The 15,554-nt window shown below is 39.2% G+C and overlaps 1 protein-coding gene across 2 annotated transcripts; it reads left to right on the top strand.

Annotated features, from left to right (window-relative positions):
* The first annotated feature begins 1,262 nt into the window (after positions 1-1,262).
* Positions 1,263-14,614, top strand: raver1 (ribonucleoprotein, PTB-binding 1). 2 transcript variants are annotated; one of them, XM_087809765.1, is made up of 14 exons: positions 1,263-1,631; positions 2,393-2,459; positions 4,586-5,055; positions 6,627-6,818; positions 6,911-7,028; positions 8,838-8,938; positions 10,208-10,289; positions 10,420-10,607; positions 11,524-11,599; positions 11,696-11,835; positions 12,067-12,141; positions 12,231-12,362; positions 12,922-12,984; positions 13,099-14,614. In XM_087809765.1, the coding sequence occupies exons 1-14, from the start codon at positions 1,323-1,325 to the stop codon at positions 13,243-13,245; spliced, it is 2,160 nt and encodes a 719-aa protein (XP_087665891.1). In that variant the 5' UTR covers positions 1,263-1,322; the 3' UTR covers positions 13,246-14,614. The 2 variants fall into 2 exon arrangements, with proteins under 2 accessions (XP_087665891.1, XP_087665892.1); XM_087809766.1 differs by having other exon boundaries at positions 12,067-12,138.
* Positions 14,615-15,554: the final 940 nt, after the last annotated feature.

Raw genomic sequence — 15,554 nt, forward strand, 5'->3', positions numbered from 1 at the left:
TGAATATTGTTTTGATTGTTTAAGCGCTTGGTGACCCTGGTCTGGAAAATAGAATAGAATAGAATAGAAAGGCTTTATTCATCCCCAGAGGGGAAACACACTTTCACAACAGCGCAGTTGGAAGAAAATAAAGTGCAAGGAGAAAGAAATACTACAAGAGATAATACAAAATAAAATAAAAAAAAAAAAGCGCTATACAAATAAAAATTACTTACTTACTTACTTTATTTTATTCATTACTAGGCTCTAAATATGACTAACTATCTATAGAGTTGAATTACTTTTTAATTTATTTTTGGGAGTATTTATGGCTCCTCAAAAAGATTTAAGTGAATGTAAAAACGTATTTGGGGGTAAAAAGTGAATATAAGTATTTTTTTTTAAATAAAGGTTATACAATACAATAATAATTAAACCTTTTGAGCATATTTATCTTGATTTTACTGAAGATAAAGATAAAGTTTTTTACTTCTTGCTCCTTTATTTATGAAGGATTGCACCTCACAACAGCCACTGTATAAATTGTGGCCCCTTATAGTAAATTAAATTGTAACCTCTTTCCAATATCTTAGTGTGATTTGTAACTCAATAAATGTACACTTTAAATTTGGATGTATCCAAGTTCATAAATTGGTACCCTAATAGCCATCCTAGTATTCAACATGAGTTTCAATACAGATTATTGTGTATTTTAAGACGTTTTTATTTGTTCAGGATTTTTCTTGATTTTCTGGAACTCCTGTTGTGTTATCAGTTTTATCTTGACCTTTAAAGTATATATTTTATTGAATATTGTTTTGATTGTTTAAGCGCTTTGTGACCCTGGTCTGGAAAAGCGCTATACAAATAAAAATTACTTACTTACTTACTTACGTTTTACTTTTAGGTCCAAATAATGAAGCAGGAGTTTTCCATGAGAAAATACTTTGAAATACTTTGTTTAAATAATTTATTATTAACACCATGGTAATTTACTGTTTACGTTCGCATTTCCATTACTAAATATTAATATTATTATAATAAAGTAGCGTGATAAATCTTTTTTTTTTTCTTTTAACCAATAAATTGTGATTAGATATATTTAAGATATAGTTCCGTCGTAAACAAGCTTTTTTTTTTGCTGTTAGGTTAAACGATTATAAAAATCCAACAGATGCGATTTTTTTGCTCGAGCTCCGCCCATTTTACGCTCTGCGTACCCACGTCACGCCGAGTGCGTCCCTCTCGTCCAATCGGAAGCGGCGCTGGGACCACGTGTGTATTGTTTAAACTGCTCAAATCCCACTGATCCATTGAAGCCAAACTTCCACTCAAACACAACGATGGCGGCCGCAGTGTCTGTGAGCAGCGCGGATGCCAGAGACCCGGGGCTCGGGTTCGACGCTCGGCACACTCACTACGACCTCGCCGGCGGCTGCGGGGACCCGAGCCAGGGGGACCACCGGCTGCCCGACGCCGGAGAGGAGGACTCCACTGCCGCCGCAGCAGCCGGGTGTCACCGCCGGGTCGAGGAGGATCTGCCGACACTGAGCCCCGAGGAGATCGAGGGCCGCCTGGAGAGAACCCGCCGAGAGTTTTACAACAGAAGGAAAATCCTCATTAAAAATCTGCCCAATGACGTCAGCAACCAGGTATGACATGTCATTTTTTTTTTTAAAAACACTGCTAACGTTAGCATAGCCACTGTGATGCCATGCTGTGGCTAGATATGTCCATTTAATTTCAGTTGCTGTCGTAAATATTCAATGGCGTCGCATTATATTCAATATTATATAATATAAGTCGATATTAAGTTGAGTTTATCACCTTTTTGTTTGGTTTTATTTGTGTCTTAACTTCACAGCCAATCACCAGGTGGTCAGATAACTGTCAATCATGGTCATCTGTGGCCTGTGTGTCGCTCAACTTTATACAACAATTTAACTTAAATTAAGTGGCTATTATTATTTGTTTTAGGCCAACCACTCTCTATTCACTGGTTAAAGTGACATGTTTCCATACTTTAAATATATATATATATTTAAAAAGTATCATTCAGGCTGGTGGTGTGGGGCAGAGAGGGCCCTGCGGGCGGAACCATTGTTCCCAGCGAGGGGGGTTCGAGATGCGAGTGGCTCCACAACAAAAGGTGGAAGGCGTGGACACAAAGCTTCAGAAAATGCTAGACAGCATCAACGTTTGTTAGTGAAAGGGCAAAGGCAGCGTGGAACAATTTTTCCGCAACAATGAGTCAGTTTTGTCAACCACCCCCCATCCTCCCCCGACCACCCCCCCCCTCTCTCACCAGCAGGTGCTCTGAGCTGGATGCTGTGTTTGCGTTTCCTATGACTAATCAATAATAATAATAATAAAGTCACTTATCTTTAAATCAACACTTCTTTTTTCATTTCAGGAGGTCCATGAGATGTTGGCCAACTATGACTTGAAGTACTGCTTTGTTGACAAGTACAAGGGCACAGGTTGGTTTGATGATATAACTTTGATCACTTTTTTACAAAATACATTTTCATCACGTTTTATATGAAACTGACTTTTTTGGGAAGCATTACCCAATATTAGTTCTCAAGTCATGTATAATACCGTATTCTGATGGTTTACAGCCAGTCAAAGATTGTTATTATATTTAGAAAATCCTTGCATGTATTATGGCTTTAGTTCTCACTGAAACCACATACAATTCCCATTAAAAACAACAAAATAATAATGTTTGTTTTTTGTTTCACTAAATTCACTAATTGTGACAATATTTCATCTCTAAGGTCATACTATGACTTGTAATGCAATATGAATGAATGCAAGAACATAAAATTAAAGTACCATAAATATATTATGATCTTTTTTTTTTTTACCATTATTTAATTTTATAAAAATGGTAAATATTGTCTTGGAATGAATTACATTTGTTCCCATAAAATATTTAGTTTGAAGTCAAAATAATGTTGAAAAGATGAGTTTTTAATAAATATAATTATGATTTTAATATTCCTTTTTTAATTTTTTTTTTTAAAGTTTAGTTTATTTTAAAATAACCCTTGTAATTTGCTATTATTCACTTTTCTGTGTTTATTCCTTTTGGCCAAAATTTAATCTCCAATTAAAAAAATATTTTTTATTAAGAACTGACATTAACTTATTATTGAGCTATTTAAGTAGCTGTGAAAAACTAGTCTTTTCCTTTTACCTTTGATGTCACCTTTTATTTTAATCATTTATTTGGTAACCATGACACGCACCCTGAAAAATGACCCGACACTGAAGAATGTAACCCAAGTTTTTGAAATGTCTTAAATTAGATATTGATATAGATAATTAAAATATGCCCATTTATGTATATTATTCTTAAGAATTGTAATGTGTTGAATGGAGGAATCGTGTAAATCATCGTCTTCACTCCAGATATGGTTTCAGTTTAAAATTATTCTGCCTATTCAAAGAAGACATTTTAGTATACATGGTATTTATAATTTTTATTCAGTCAGGTTTACTGCTTGATTAGCTTCATGTATGTGTGTAATACTACTTTTTTTCTTAAACCCACCATACCTAGCTTGTGCTTAGAAGGCTTATTCTTCTTAGTTATTTAAACTACTCTCAACATTTTTCAACAAGTGTAAAGCCTGGTTTATTTAGCCTTTTTTTGTGAGGCCATCAAGTAACTATTACCAAAAAAAACAAAAACAATTTCTAATGCTTCTATTTTTGTAGACAATTTCAATGCATAATAGGGTTATAGTAATGCAATTATATACGATAGTCGGCTTTCAATACACTTGCATAATAATTTTGTGGACACTGAATTTTATTGACAACTTGTGTTGCTAAGCTGCCGAAGACATGATGACGACTGCAATCTTGCAGACAGAATTTTAATTGCTGCACTAAATTAAACAAACACTGAATAGTTTATTAAAAAACATGAATTTATAAATATTTGAAACATTTTATACTTTACATTTCATTTTATAAAGGTTGATTTCAGTAATGAGACCCCGCCAAAAGAAGGAACAAAAAAAACGTATTTTCTCTCGCACTGTTATAAAAGCTCCAACATGTAGACTTGAAAATGTTTCTGGCGCCCTCTAGTGTCAGAACAGTCTAATTGCATTGTTGTGCCTTCATGGGGCAATTCTAGCAATTTCACATGAACGTTTTAGTTTAGAGGCGATTGTTCAAAAATAAACAAATTGTTACAGAAAATATATTGTCAAAATGTTTTAACAAACTCATGGCCGCCGCATTAATGACAATGCGTTTATTTAAATGGGAAGTCGAATATATTTTGATTTGCAATATATTTATTCTAAAATCTGAAGAAAAATCCTGTTGATCTGTCCAGCATGTTCCATGTGTGGGTGAAATTATAAATGCCTTTTGTTTCTCTGGAGCTGCTGCGACAGCTTTTGTCATCTCAAGTGAGGTGTGAAACTGCCACCAGCTTTGTTTTTTGTTCACCCTTTAATGGAGACTACATGTTAGCACCAAGGTGGTTTCTCACTCTTTCATCTGTCACTCACTCTTTGGGGCACTTGGCACTTACCCGTTTGTTCTCTCCCCCTCTCTCTCTCTTTCTTCAAATGATCTCCAGCGTTCGTGACTCTGCTCAACGGAGAGCAGGCCCAGTGTGCCATCAAAGAGTTCCACCAGCATGTTCTGCGCGACCGCGAGATCTCCGTGCAACTGCAGCCGACGGACGCTTTGCTCTGCATCGCCAACCTGCCCCGCGCCTTCACCCATCAGCAGTTTGAGGAGCTGGTGCGTCCCTTCGGGAACCTGGAGCGCTGCTTCCTGGTGTACCGGGCCTCCACCGGGCACTCCAAGGGCTACGGCTTCGTGGAATACATGAAGAAGGACTCGGCGGCGCGGGCCAAGTCCGAGCTCCTGGGGAAGCAGCTGGGCTCTCGCATGCTCTACGTCCACTGGACGGAGGTGGGCTCGCTCACGTATCCCCTCCTGAACTCCCGGTGTCTGTGCGTGGACCGGTTGCCCTCGTGCCTGCTGACGGCCCAGGACCTCCGAAATGCGCTCGCCGAAAACCCCGCGCCGTCCTTCTGCCAGGTCAGACCCCGCGACACATCTACTCCGCCACTTATTGCTACACAAAAATAAGATGTTGAAATCTTAGTTTTGTGCAACACTTTTCTCAAACATTTACACAGGAGACGCATCATCACTTGTCGTCCGTCATGTTTCTTCTTTGAGTTATTTTAGTCAAATTTTAAACGCATTGATAAGGGTGTAAGAAAATATCCATACAATGAACTTTAGCAGTGTTTTTTTCCACAATACCATACTGATGACGCTGTCGATTTAAAAATTCTGTTTTGCTTTCAAATCATAACATATTTTGTTATATGTATATAGTTGTTTTTGGTAAATATTTAAATTGTATTTTAATTTATGCAGTTTGTTCATTTTTGTGATGCAATCACTCTACCGGCCAGTAGATGGCAGCAGTCATTGCGTCTTCTGTAGCTAATAAAACGATGAAAGACGACTATGGACGAGAGGATACAGTTGACTCCAGCTCCTGTATTGTGATATAAATTGTATCACAGAGATTCCTGCCAATAGACAGCCCTACTCGTGTATCATTTAGAAATGTTTTTGTTTTGACATCAGACTGACTCCCAGTGCTGTCGTTTTCCCTGTGGAGTCACCTTTACCCCAGATATAATTGAAAGCAATGCTGGTTGCTATGGCAAAGTCCACCTGATATACCCTTGGTGTTGTCATTCACTCGGTTTTTTTTTTTTTCTTTTCTAGAATTGAAAAGGCCTGTCAATTTCGAACACACTGGCTTTCTTTGGTTGAAAGTACTTTTTAAAGGTCACTGGCATTTTAAGGCAAACTTATCTTTGCATAACAGTTTTTATATATCATCAAAAAAAAAGTTTTTTCTCCGGCTCTCAAAGCTGAAAATCACTGCTATGGCATCAAATATATTTTTTTTATAGTTCAGGTTGAAATGAAAGTCAAAATGGAAACTATGAAAATAATAAGTTTTTTTTTTTGTTTTATTGTATAAAGTAAGATTATTATTTGGTGTGTGTTTGTCTCTGTGTTTTCTTGACCTTTTTAAGTATATATTTTATTTGGTATTGTTTTGATTGTTTAAGTGCTTTGTGACCCTGGTCTATAAAAGTGCTCTACAAATATAAATTACTTAATAAGGACTTGACATAAAAAATAATTAAACATTTTATTTTGTGAGGTTCAATTTTGTGTACATAACATGTTAATATAACTCATGAAAGAACTGTTTATTGTCCCTCAAAATAAATACAAAAATGTTTAGTCCACTCATAAAGACTAATAAAAAGTAAACCAAATAATTATTTTATTTTAACAAGCAGTGAGTAATACAAATGAGCACAAAATAAATTGCTAATGTATGTTGGACACGAGTGACACTATACAATTATTATTCTTGAAGAGGCCATGAATGTCATTTGCTTCCTAATAATATCAACATTCTTTTTTTAATTTTTTTTTTTTAACCTTCCATTATCCAATAAATGAAGGTTTCTGCTCGATGAATTAAGCTTCACTTTATATAATCACTCAAACATCTTTGAAATTCATCCAATATTACAGATGAATTGCATGTTTCAATGTCTCCTCTCCAGTTGGCTCAAGGACAAGATGGCAGTTTCCGGCGGTTTGCGGTGCTGGAGTTTGCCACGGCTGAGATGGCAGAGGAGGCCCAGCAGCTCAATGATGGCAGGTTGCTGGGGGACACCCACATCCGGATGTCTTTCTGCGCCCCGGGCTCCCCCGGTCGGAGCATGTTGGCCGCTCTGATCGCTGCACAGTCCATGGTAGTTGACATTTTCCCCCCGAAATATATACGTGTGCGAGTGATGTTGTTCCGGTTGATGATCAATTTCCCCCCGTGAACCCCCTCCCGCAGGCGGTGAATCGTGGTAAAGGTCTCCTGCCTGATCCGACTGCCATGCAGATCCTGACGGGGCTCAACAATCCTGCGACTCTGAAGATGCTGCTCAACCCTCTGTCGGGACAGAAACAAGGTGAACCCGCCTCGACACTCTCTTGTGTCGTTTGTGTTGTGATCGTTAAACTTTCATTCCATTAAATGTCGTACGTGACACGGGTGGATGGAAGTATATTCATTCTGAATTCCGAATATTAAATGCTTGAGTTTAAAATGTAGAAGTTTTAATTTTGCTATGTAAAAAGGTTGTAATCATCTGAATTAATTCATTTAATATATAAACGATTCATTATTATTTATTAAAAGTTGAATTGTTTTTTACTAAATAATTAAATAAATAAAAAATAAGAAAATGTTATAGTTCTATATTCTACTTCCAATAATTAAAAAACGCATTTCTAAATATTGTATTTTCTTTTTAACGTCTACTCTTTTAATTTCGGTAAATTAAATGACTATTTAAATATTATTTATTGGCAGTATTATACTATCATTTATATAATGAATTTAAAAGTATACAAATAAAACGATATTGAATTTAGAAATACTCACTTTCATATTATAGTTCCAATAATTAAAATAAAAAAAGAAATCCATTTGCACAAAAATAATGAATTGAAAACTATGCATTTAAAAAATTCAATTGCTTAAGAAAAATCAACCTTTTAACACAGTATTGATTGAAACGTCAATGCATTAAAAAAAAAAAGTAAAACGTTTCAATATAATTCTACGTTCCAACATTTTAAATATAACATTCAATATATTATATTCAATATACAACATTCTGATTGTGACATTGTCAGTCTTCCATCAGATAGTCTACAGTAAACAGGGACGGCAGAAAACAACAAATCTGTTAAATCCGTTAACAAGAAGCTCTGACGTTGTTTTTCTTAAAGAAGTGTTTGCTGGTTGGAGATGGTCTGTGTACAAGCGTCGCTGTGAAGATGAGCTTTACCGCCTGCATTTAATTAGTGTTGCCAGTGAAGGTTGATGAGTAATGAACTTCATGCTGTTTCGGATGATGAAACGGCTTCTTCAAGGCCATGCTCCGACGTCTGCTCTCATTCCGTTTAGTTTTTTTTTTTTTATCCCCGACACCCACAAAGAGTCGTATCAGCTCCTTTTTATATCGTCTTATTACAAGAACCTATTAACCTACTGGGTTTTCCTCATTAATGGCGGCTGGATACCACTTCAAGTCCGATGGCAACTTTTTTCTGCCTTTCGGGCGTTTGACATCTTTATCTATGTTGGTGGTGCAGGAACGTCGCAGTGCTGGTTGGTAGTAGAGTTGTTAGAAAAATATTGTTTTAGATAAAGAATGTATGGATGTTGAACATCACTGTAGTCATTTGTTTGGCATTCAAATTATATCTTTATTTTTTATCATAGGTATTTTATGGTTTTGTTTGAATGAAGTGTGAATTTTTTTTTTTTTTAAAGTTATTTTATAAACATGAGAAAATTCTGTTTTATTTTTGTGGAGCAATTAAACTTCCGGCCACTAGATGGCGTCATTCGTTACGTTCTCCGCAGCTAAAGGAACGGGGAAGTCTTGCGAGACCGAGGACAAGAGGATACAGTTGACGGCAGCTTTTAAAGCTAATATATGGACATATTTTGGTTTGAAGAAGGACAATTAGTCAACAATACTACAAATGTATTGTGATACTGTAGGAAACGATGTAATGGTTGCACATGTATTTTCTACATGTGCCACGAAATTCTTCATTATTTTCAGCAACTCGGTAAATATAATGTCCTAAAGTACTCGCTACCATCTGCTAAAATGATGCGTATAGTTTGGAATCCTGCCGCGAGCGCCAACTTATGAAACTTTGAAAGTGGCTAATTGACAGTTTGTTTGTTTCCCATGCAGGGCTCCTGGGGGCCGCCCCTACTATGCCGCTGCTTGCCAACCCCGCCCTCTCCGCTGCCTTGCTCCAGTTGCTGCTTCAGAACCAGGCCAAGGCTCAGCAGGTACGGCCGCCTCCCTTGTCTTTGACTCGACGCCTTCTTCTGTGGCGCCTCGGCACGTCACCGACTTCTTCTCATCAACACTTGTTTTGCTTTTTCCACGTCACCATTAGCAAGCTTTTCTGGGGAATCATCTGCTGTGGGCTCAGGTCCTGCACAACACAGAGAGCCCTCTAGTGGCTTGTGTGAGTGACGGTGTTTGATGTGGTGGTTTTGACGAGTGAGAACTCGGTTTGAAGTGAATATTTACTAACCTGCGTCAGTGTCCACCGTCTGTGCAGCGTCATAGAGCAACACTCTGTTTTAATCTTAACTTTATACCGGTCCTTATTTTTGTTATTCACCTCAGTCACATGCATCGTTTTATTCTAGACACTTTCAGTCATTAACGTCTTGGTTTATGTCCAGGTAAAGTCCATTTCACAATTCCACATGTTTCCATTATGTCATTTATTAAAGAATACTTCAGTTCCAGACATGGAAGTGCTTACTTTATAGATGATTTATATATGTGAGCAACAGTTTGGAGACGATGATCAATTCTAGACCATTTTTCTCACTTTAATTATAGAATAACGGAGATGTATATTGATGTACAAAACGATTCCCACAAGGTGTACTTCTGTTATTTTAGCTGGGTTTAATATAGTAAATGTGTTTTTCTGTGATTTTATTTTACTCAAACGACGCACCTTAGCTGTTGGTACACCATTGAACGCACCACAGTCGTCTGTGCTGTGGCTATAAAAATCAATTTATTTCTATAAATAAAACTCAATAAAATGTATTTTTATACTTTTAGTCAATTTAATAAAATGGACATTCAGGTGTACTTTTATATATATTTTTTATTGTCTTTTTTGTCCTGGAATGTTGACTTCAGAGATGTTGAAAGTAGGTAATAATAGAAAGTATAACTAGAGGCAAATTATATTTCAAGAAATGCATGAAAAGCCATGTTTTCTTCTTAATGGTGGTTTCCAGAATGATCTAACCTAACAAATGGGTTGTAATTTAAAGTTAAATGAACATTTAGATGACGGGTTTGCGATTTGTTTTGTGCTCTAACCAAATGTTTTGAACTTGTGTGAATTTGTTCAAGAGCTGAAAGTCGAGTCGATTAAAGACGGCGTCTGTGACGACGAAGCTAAAATGTTGATCTCAAACATTAATGCATGCAAACTTGATGTAAACAACCTCCTCGTGAAGTTTTCTTCCACGTCCAGTTGTGTGAGCATCTTGTGACACTGAACTCTGGTCTCCTCTGGCCAGCAGGCAGGTCTCATCGGGGAGAATCCTTTGGCTGCTCTTCCAGTCCAGCAGGGAGCCCATCTGCTCGCAGACCTGCCCCAAGGTCTGACTTGAGCTTCAAGAGCCACATGTTTAGCATCTGCAGCTTCGTTTGTAATCTGTGTTTACCTTCAGATGCAAGTGTTCTGGTGCGACGTGAACGCCTAAAATGGGTCGGTGATTGTTTCTTACAGGACTCGGGCTCCAGAACGATCTCTTGGCCCCGCTGAAGTCGATGCCACATGGCAGATCCTTGGCAAGGGATCAGGACTCTCCCACCGCAGCCTGCACTTTCCCCCAGACCTCCCCGCCCACCCTACAGGGACTCTCCATGCCCCTGTTGGGAGGCATGATGGGGACAGATGGCCTGACTGCACAAGGGGTACGTCAGAGTCCAGAGTCCTCCGACTCAACCTCACATATAGAAGTGTTTAAAAAAAAAAGAAAAAAAAGTAATTGCGTTATTTAAGCATAAATATATATATATTTTTTAAACAATGCAATATTTTTTTCGCAATACTGTATTGATTTTTAAATGGCACTGTATCGGGTCCCTTTATGTTTAATATAAATCTGAAATGTATGTATACATACATTATTTAGTGTGTATATAAAATCTTATTTACAATTGAAATGCAAATATTTTCAGTATACCTTTCACAATACTCGCACTGTACCCAGTTTGAAAATATTTCGACGCCACAAAAAAATGACTTTTTGGGGGGAAAAAGAGAATAAAAACATCCAAAAAGAATCTCTGTGACAACGTATAACAATACCACACGTAAAAAAATATCGACTTTAAAAAGCGGTTGTTTCTAAAAGAAACTGATAACAAGTTTCAGGTCTGAGGGAGAGCAAAACTTAAAAATAAACATTTTTTGAAAAGTTTCCAGATACAATACTCTATACAAATTTAAAGTATTTAAGTTATCAATACAACATCTTAGTACTGATACTTTTGACAAGATTAATTCATAGCGTTTGTCAACTTTTGGGTTATAAAACGAATTTCGTCTGCTAGATGGCAGCAGTTATTCAAACCATCTCATCTAAAGTGACAATGACTAAGGACGAGAGGATACAGTCTGCTAATGTAGCTTTTAAACTGAGAGCCATGCGGTCTGTGGTATAGCCTAGAGTAGTTGACTCTGACGTTGCACAATGTACGGACGATTTCCTGCAATACAGCGAAGCTCTGCCCATTATGATGTGTATCACAGTAGCAGATTCTTTCCAATGCACCGAGTCAGACCCTCTTTTCTAACCAAAGCCTCTTTTTTTTTTTCGTCTGACAGGCCTCCATACTCGGAGATCCCCCAAAGGACCTTTCCCAGAGGGGTTTTCTGGGTGTCAACAATGTTTACGCCTCAGGTGAGAGGCTCCTCTGCATGTTTAAAAAAAAAAAAAATGAAGTGTACGCGCTGAAGTGCTCTCCAGCCGCTCACACTGGTTGGTCTTCAACTCCAGGCGGCAGCTGCAGACCTCACCCGTACAGGAAGAGACCCACGCTCAGTAACGTGTCCAATCAACACGCGCCGCAAGGCCTGCAGTCCAATTTCACCCTGCGTTACCAGGATGGATATACTGCCGACTATCTCCCTCTGCAGGTGACGATACTTGTCCCTCTTTAATTTGTGCATATCTTTTATTCCGCCATGACTGACGTGTGCACGAAAGAGCAGAATAATGACCTTCTCTGTCTAGTCGGGGTTGGGAGGGCTGGGGGGGGGTGATGTCCTCCTGAGTTACAAGCCAAAAAGAATTAACTGTCCGTGTCCCGCTGCTCGTTCCGTGATTACGATGATGCGACGTGACGCTCGGCCTGTGCTTCTACCCAGGATCCTCTCCAGCGTCTGTTTGAGGAGCAGGAGAACCAGCATGCCGGGGACTTGGCGGCGTTCAGGCAGCAGGTAGTGGATTATTGCCCGATCAGTTTTTCTTTTTTTAATCGCGTTGAAATCTCCCGGCTCTATTGGAAACATGGCTCGTTTTTCCCCCATAGTTCCCGCATCCCGATTATACGGAGCCGTTTTCCCACTTCGGTCCCTCCACGAGTCCAACCCTGCCCTCGTACTTCAGCTCGGGACTAGAGGCCTCGAGTGGCGCTCGCCTTCCTGCCACACAGCTCAACAGGGTAAGTGATTTCTTATCTTTTTCTTATCAGAAACATGGTTGCTTTTAAATCGGGGGGGAAAAATGATTTATTTTCGTACATTTTGAGTCATAGCGACTCGACTGAACTGGGGTTGAGTGTAATATCGGCATCATGTCCACGAACAAACCTTACAAATAAATAAAAATAAAAAAATAAGTAGATCTCACCATAACGCTGACTCGGCAAGAGCTCCTGACCGGATTACCACAAGCCGTTTGTTGTATTTGCGTCTTAAGTATACATCGTGTATTTCGATGTACGCCTTGTGTTCTGTACGTTTGGTTCAGAACATGAACCTCCAACCCGGTGAAAGTGACTGATTTTTGACATGTCGACACACTTTTTATCGGTCAAGTTTAATGTTCTTTCAAGGGGAAGATCTGGTCTTCTTTCGGACGGTAATGAACAGAAACGGTTCTGTCTGTGTGGCCCAGTAACCGGTCCCCCTGACCTGAGGTTTGGGGGTGGTCCACTGTTGACGGTGTAATTGGTGTGCGTGAGAAGCTATGGCTGTCACTGACCACGAGTGTCTCCTCAGGCTGTTGGGATGCCTCCTGTGAGCCACAACAACTTCCCTCCTGATCTGGGAAACGCCCTAAAGGTTAAAACAAAACCCCCCCAAAACCCCCCCCCCCCTTTTCCCCGCTTCCCATCCCTTAACATTTAATCCCCACTCGTTGTCCACCACATTTAAGCTTCTCCTCCTAATTTTCAGACGCCCATCGGTGGCCACAAGCGCGTGTTCTCCCGTCTGATTCCGTCTCCGGAGCCCAGCCCCGAGGGCGGCTACGTGGGGCAGCACTCTCAAGGCCTGGGCGGCCATTACGCAGACTCCTACCTGAAGCGAAAGCGCATTTTGTAGATGCTCCTCTCGTAAAGAAAAAGCCATCCAAGTCTCCCTTTTTCTTCTTTTTTTTTTTTGTCGGCGGTCGATCGATCGTCTCCCCACAGGAGAGGCTCGTTGATTCTGGACTGTTTCCTCCAAAGGAATTCTTGGTTGTTTTTATTTTTTGTGTGTTTTTAGTAATTTTAGTGTGTTGATAAATTAAGTTTATACTTTTTCTTTTTTTTTTAAAATTTCCCTTATGTTTAAAAAAAATGTACAGAAGTGATTCTTTAGGTTGTAATTTAGCAAATGAAGTCAGTATTTTATAATTCCTGTGAGAGTGGTGTGTTGATGGATCGTTTTGGCTGATATTTACATGTTTACATTTCACTCACTGGCCACGTTGCGAGTCCTGTGTGTATGAATAGATTTTCTTGGGTTGGTGTTTTTGTTCCCGTCACCTTGCACCCCCCCCATCCATCCCTTCCTCCCTCCATCCATCACTGGTTAAACACGCAGCTTTCCATCCACCAATGACGGTTGCGTTGAACCTGCAGGTGTTTTTTTTCATGACATTACGGGATCATGAGTATTATCGTTTATTAACACTTTATCGTTCTGGATGTCGGTTTTTATTAGCACTGGTAATGGATCAAAGCACTTTGAGAGTCACCATCCAATCCTTGGCTGTTTGTACGAGACGGTCGGTCGTGTGCAGACGTCGCATTTTCCGCTCCCTGGACAGAAGCGCCAGATAGTTTTCCTCTGAATATCTTCTTGACAGTTTGATTGTGAAAACCCATTACCTCTATATTCAGCTAAAGTGTCGTCTCCCGCCCTGCGTTGGCCTCCTATAGCGACCCTTTCTATCTCTTTTTTTTTTTTTTTTTTTTGCTGTGTATATACTTGAGCTTCCTTCTCCCCCCCGATGAGCTCCTTCAGATGTGTAGTTTTGAATGGTGCCTGTTGAGTTTTTTTTTTTTTTGTCATTGCCCGCCACGACTGAAGGTGGCGCCAGACTTGCTCGTGTTGCGTACGGAACAAAGACGGGAACTTTCTCTGTACCACCATGGAATGTTTGTATGTGTGAGGTGAGGGTAAATGTTATTTAAGCTCAACCCTGTCGTCGTCTCACTTCTTTCCAAGTCCTGCGTTACCAATATATTTAGTATTAATCATGATTATTTATTTTCTTTTAATTGGTTTTAATCTTGCCTTAAATTTCTCCATTTTTTTTTTAGACTTATTATTGAGGAAGAGAAAACAGATTAATGTATGAGGGGGAAGAGTGTCATTTAAAAAAATGATATAGATATTTTAAAAGGACATAAAAGAATGCAGTTGTAGTCGTTTACGTTTTGCTGTAGTTGACGTGTTGCCTGCAACCTTTAGTTCCACCAGCAGGGTTGTTTCTTTTGTAAATGAATAAATACATTTCCGGTCCATATAAAGTGCTGTAATTTAACGCATTTAAAATGGTATTGGTTGTATTTTATAGTAATGTATTACTATACGATTTACCAGACCAACAAAAAAATGTGAGTAACAATATGACTGGCCCTTCTGAAATGTTTTATTAAAAAAAAAAGAAGTGTCATGACTGATTTGTCAGGATTTGATGCATTAGTGTTGTTTATTTACACCCCCCTCCCCCCCCATCCTGCATGGGTTTACAGTAAATCCTGCTTCACATTTTTCTTTCTTTATATGGTTTATTTAAAGCTCGTCTTCCTCGGCAACCGCCCGTTATCATTCACACTCCAGGTTCCTTTTAATAGACTCTGAAATGAGAAGGTGGCCCCTATGAATATTAAACCCACGACGAGTCTGTTGAGCGATTAACCAGTCGGCCTCCTGAACCCAACCTGCAGTAAATAAATGACTCGATGAGTTTCAAATCCATTCCAATTAAATTCAATATCGATTCCTGGTGGCATTTCACCCCGAAAACAACAAAAAAAAAGAAGCTCAGGTTTATTTTCGTGAGGCAGCAGTTGGACTGCAATGGGAGTGAAACTCCTCTTGAGTGATTGGTCGTCTGACGGCGGCGAGTTAATGTCAGTCACCTCCGGTCTCAGACGTGGAGGGCCCGATGAATGGCTCTCGGTGGACCTGAAGCATGAAAGGTTTTTTGATTAGAAGTTATTCTTGTGGTCCCCGTTGAGCCCGGAGGATGGGAAGGCGGACTCTTGTCTGACACTTGGTCGCACTGTCTCGCCGAGACGAAGATCTCAGGTCGTTGAAGTGCAATGATAAAAATTGTGGGTTTTATTTTGCAGCCAAAGATGAATGATTTAACTCTTTTTCTGACCATGGTAGGGCAATACCTTTTCAAGACTACAGGG

Source organism: Callionymus lyra, chromosome 15, assembly GCF_982586985.1.
Source record: "Callionymus lyra chromosome 15, fCalLyr1.hap1.1, whole genome shotgun sequence".
Taxonomy (NCBI): Eukaryota; Metazoa; Chordata; class Actinopteri; order Syngnathiformes; family Callionymidae; genus Callionymus; species Callionymus lyra.

Excerpts from the sequence above, each read along its gene's own strand:
- raver1 (XM_087809765.1), top strand. The coding sequence starts at position 1,323 with ATGGCGGCCGCAGTGTCTGTGAGCAGCGCGGATGCCAGAGACCCGGGG. Across the intron at positions 1,632-2,392 it reads CCAATGACGTCAGCAACCAG|GAGGTCCATGAGATGTTGGC; the intron begins GTATGACATGTC and ends TTTTCATTTCAG. Across the intron at positions 12,985-13,098 it reads ATCTGGGAAACGCCCTAAAG|ACGCCCATCGGTGGCCACAA; the intron begins GTTAAAACAAAA and ends CCTAATTTTCAG.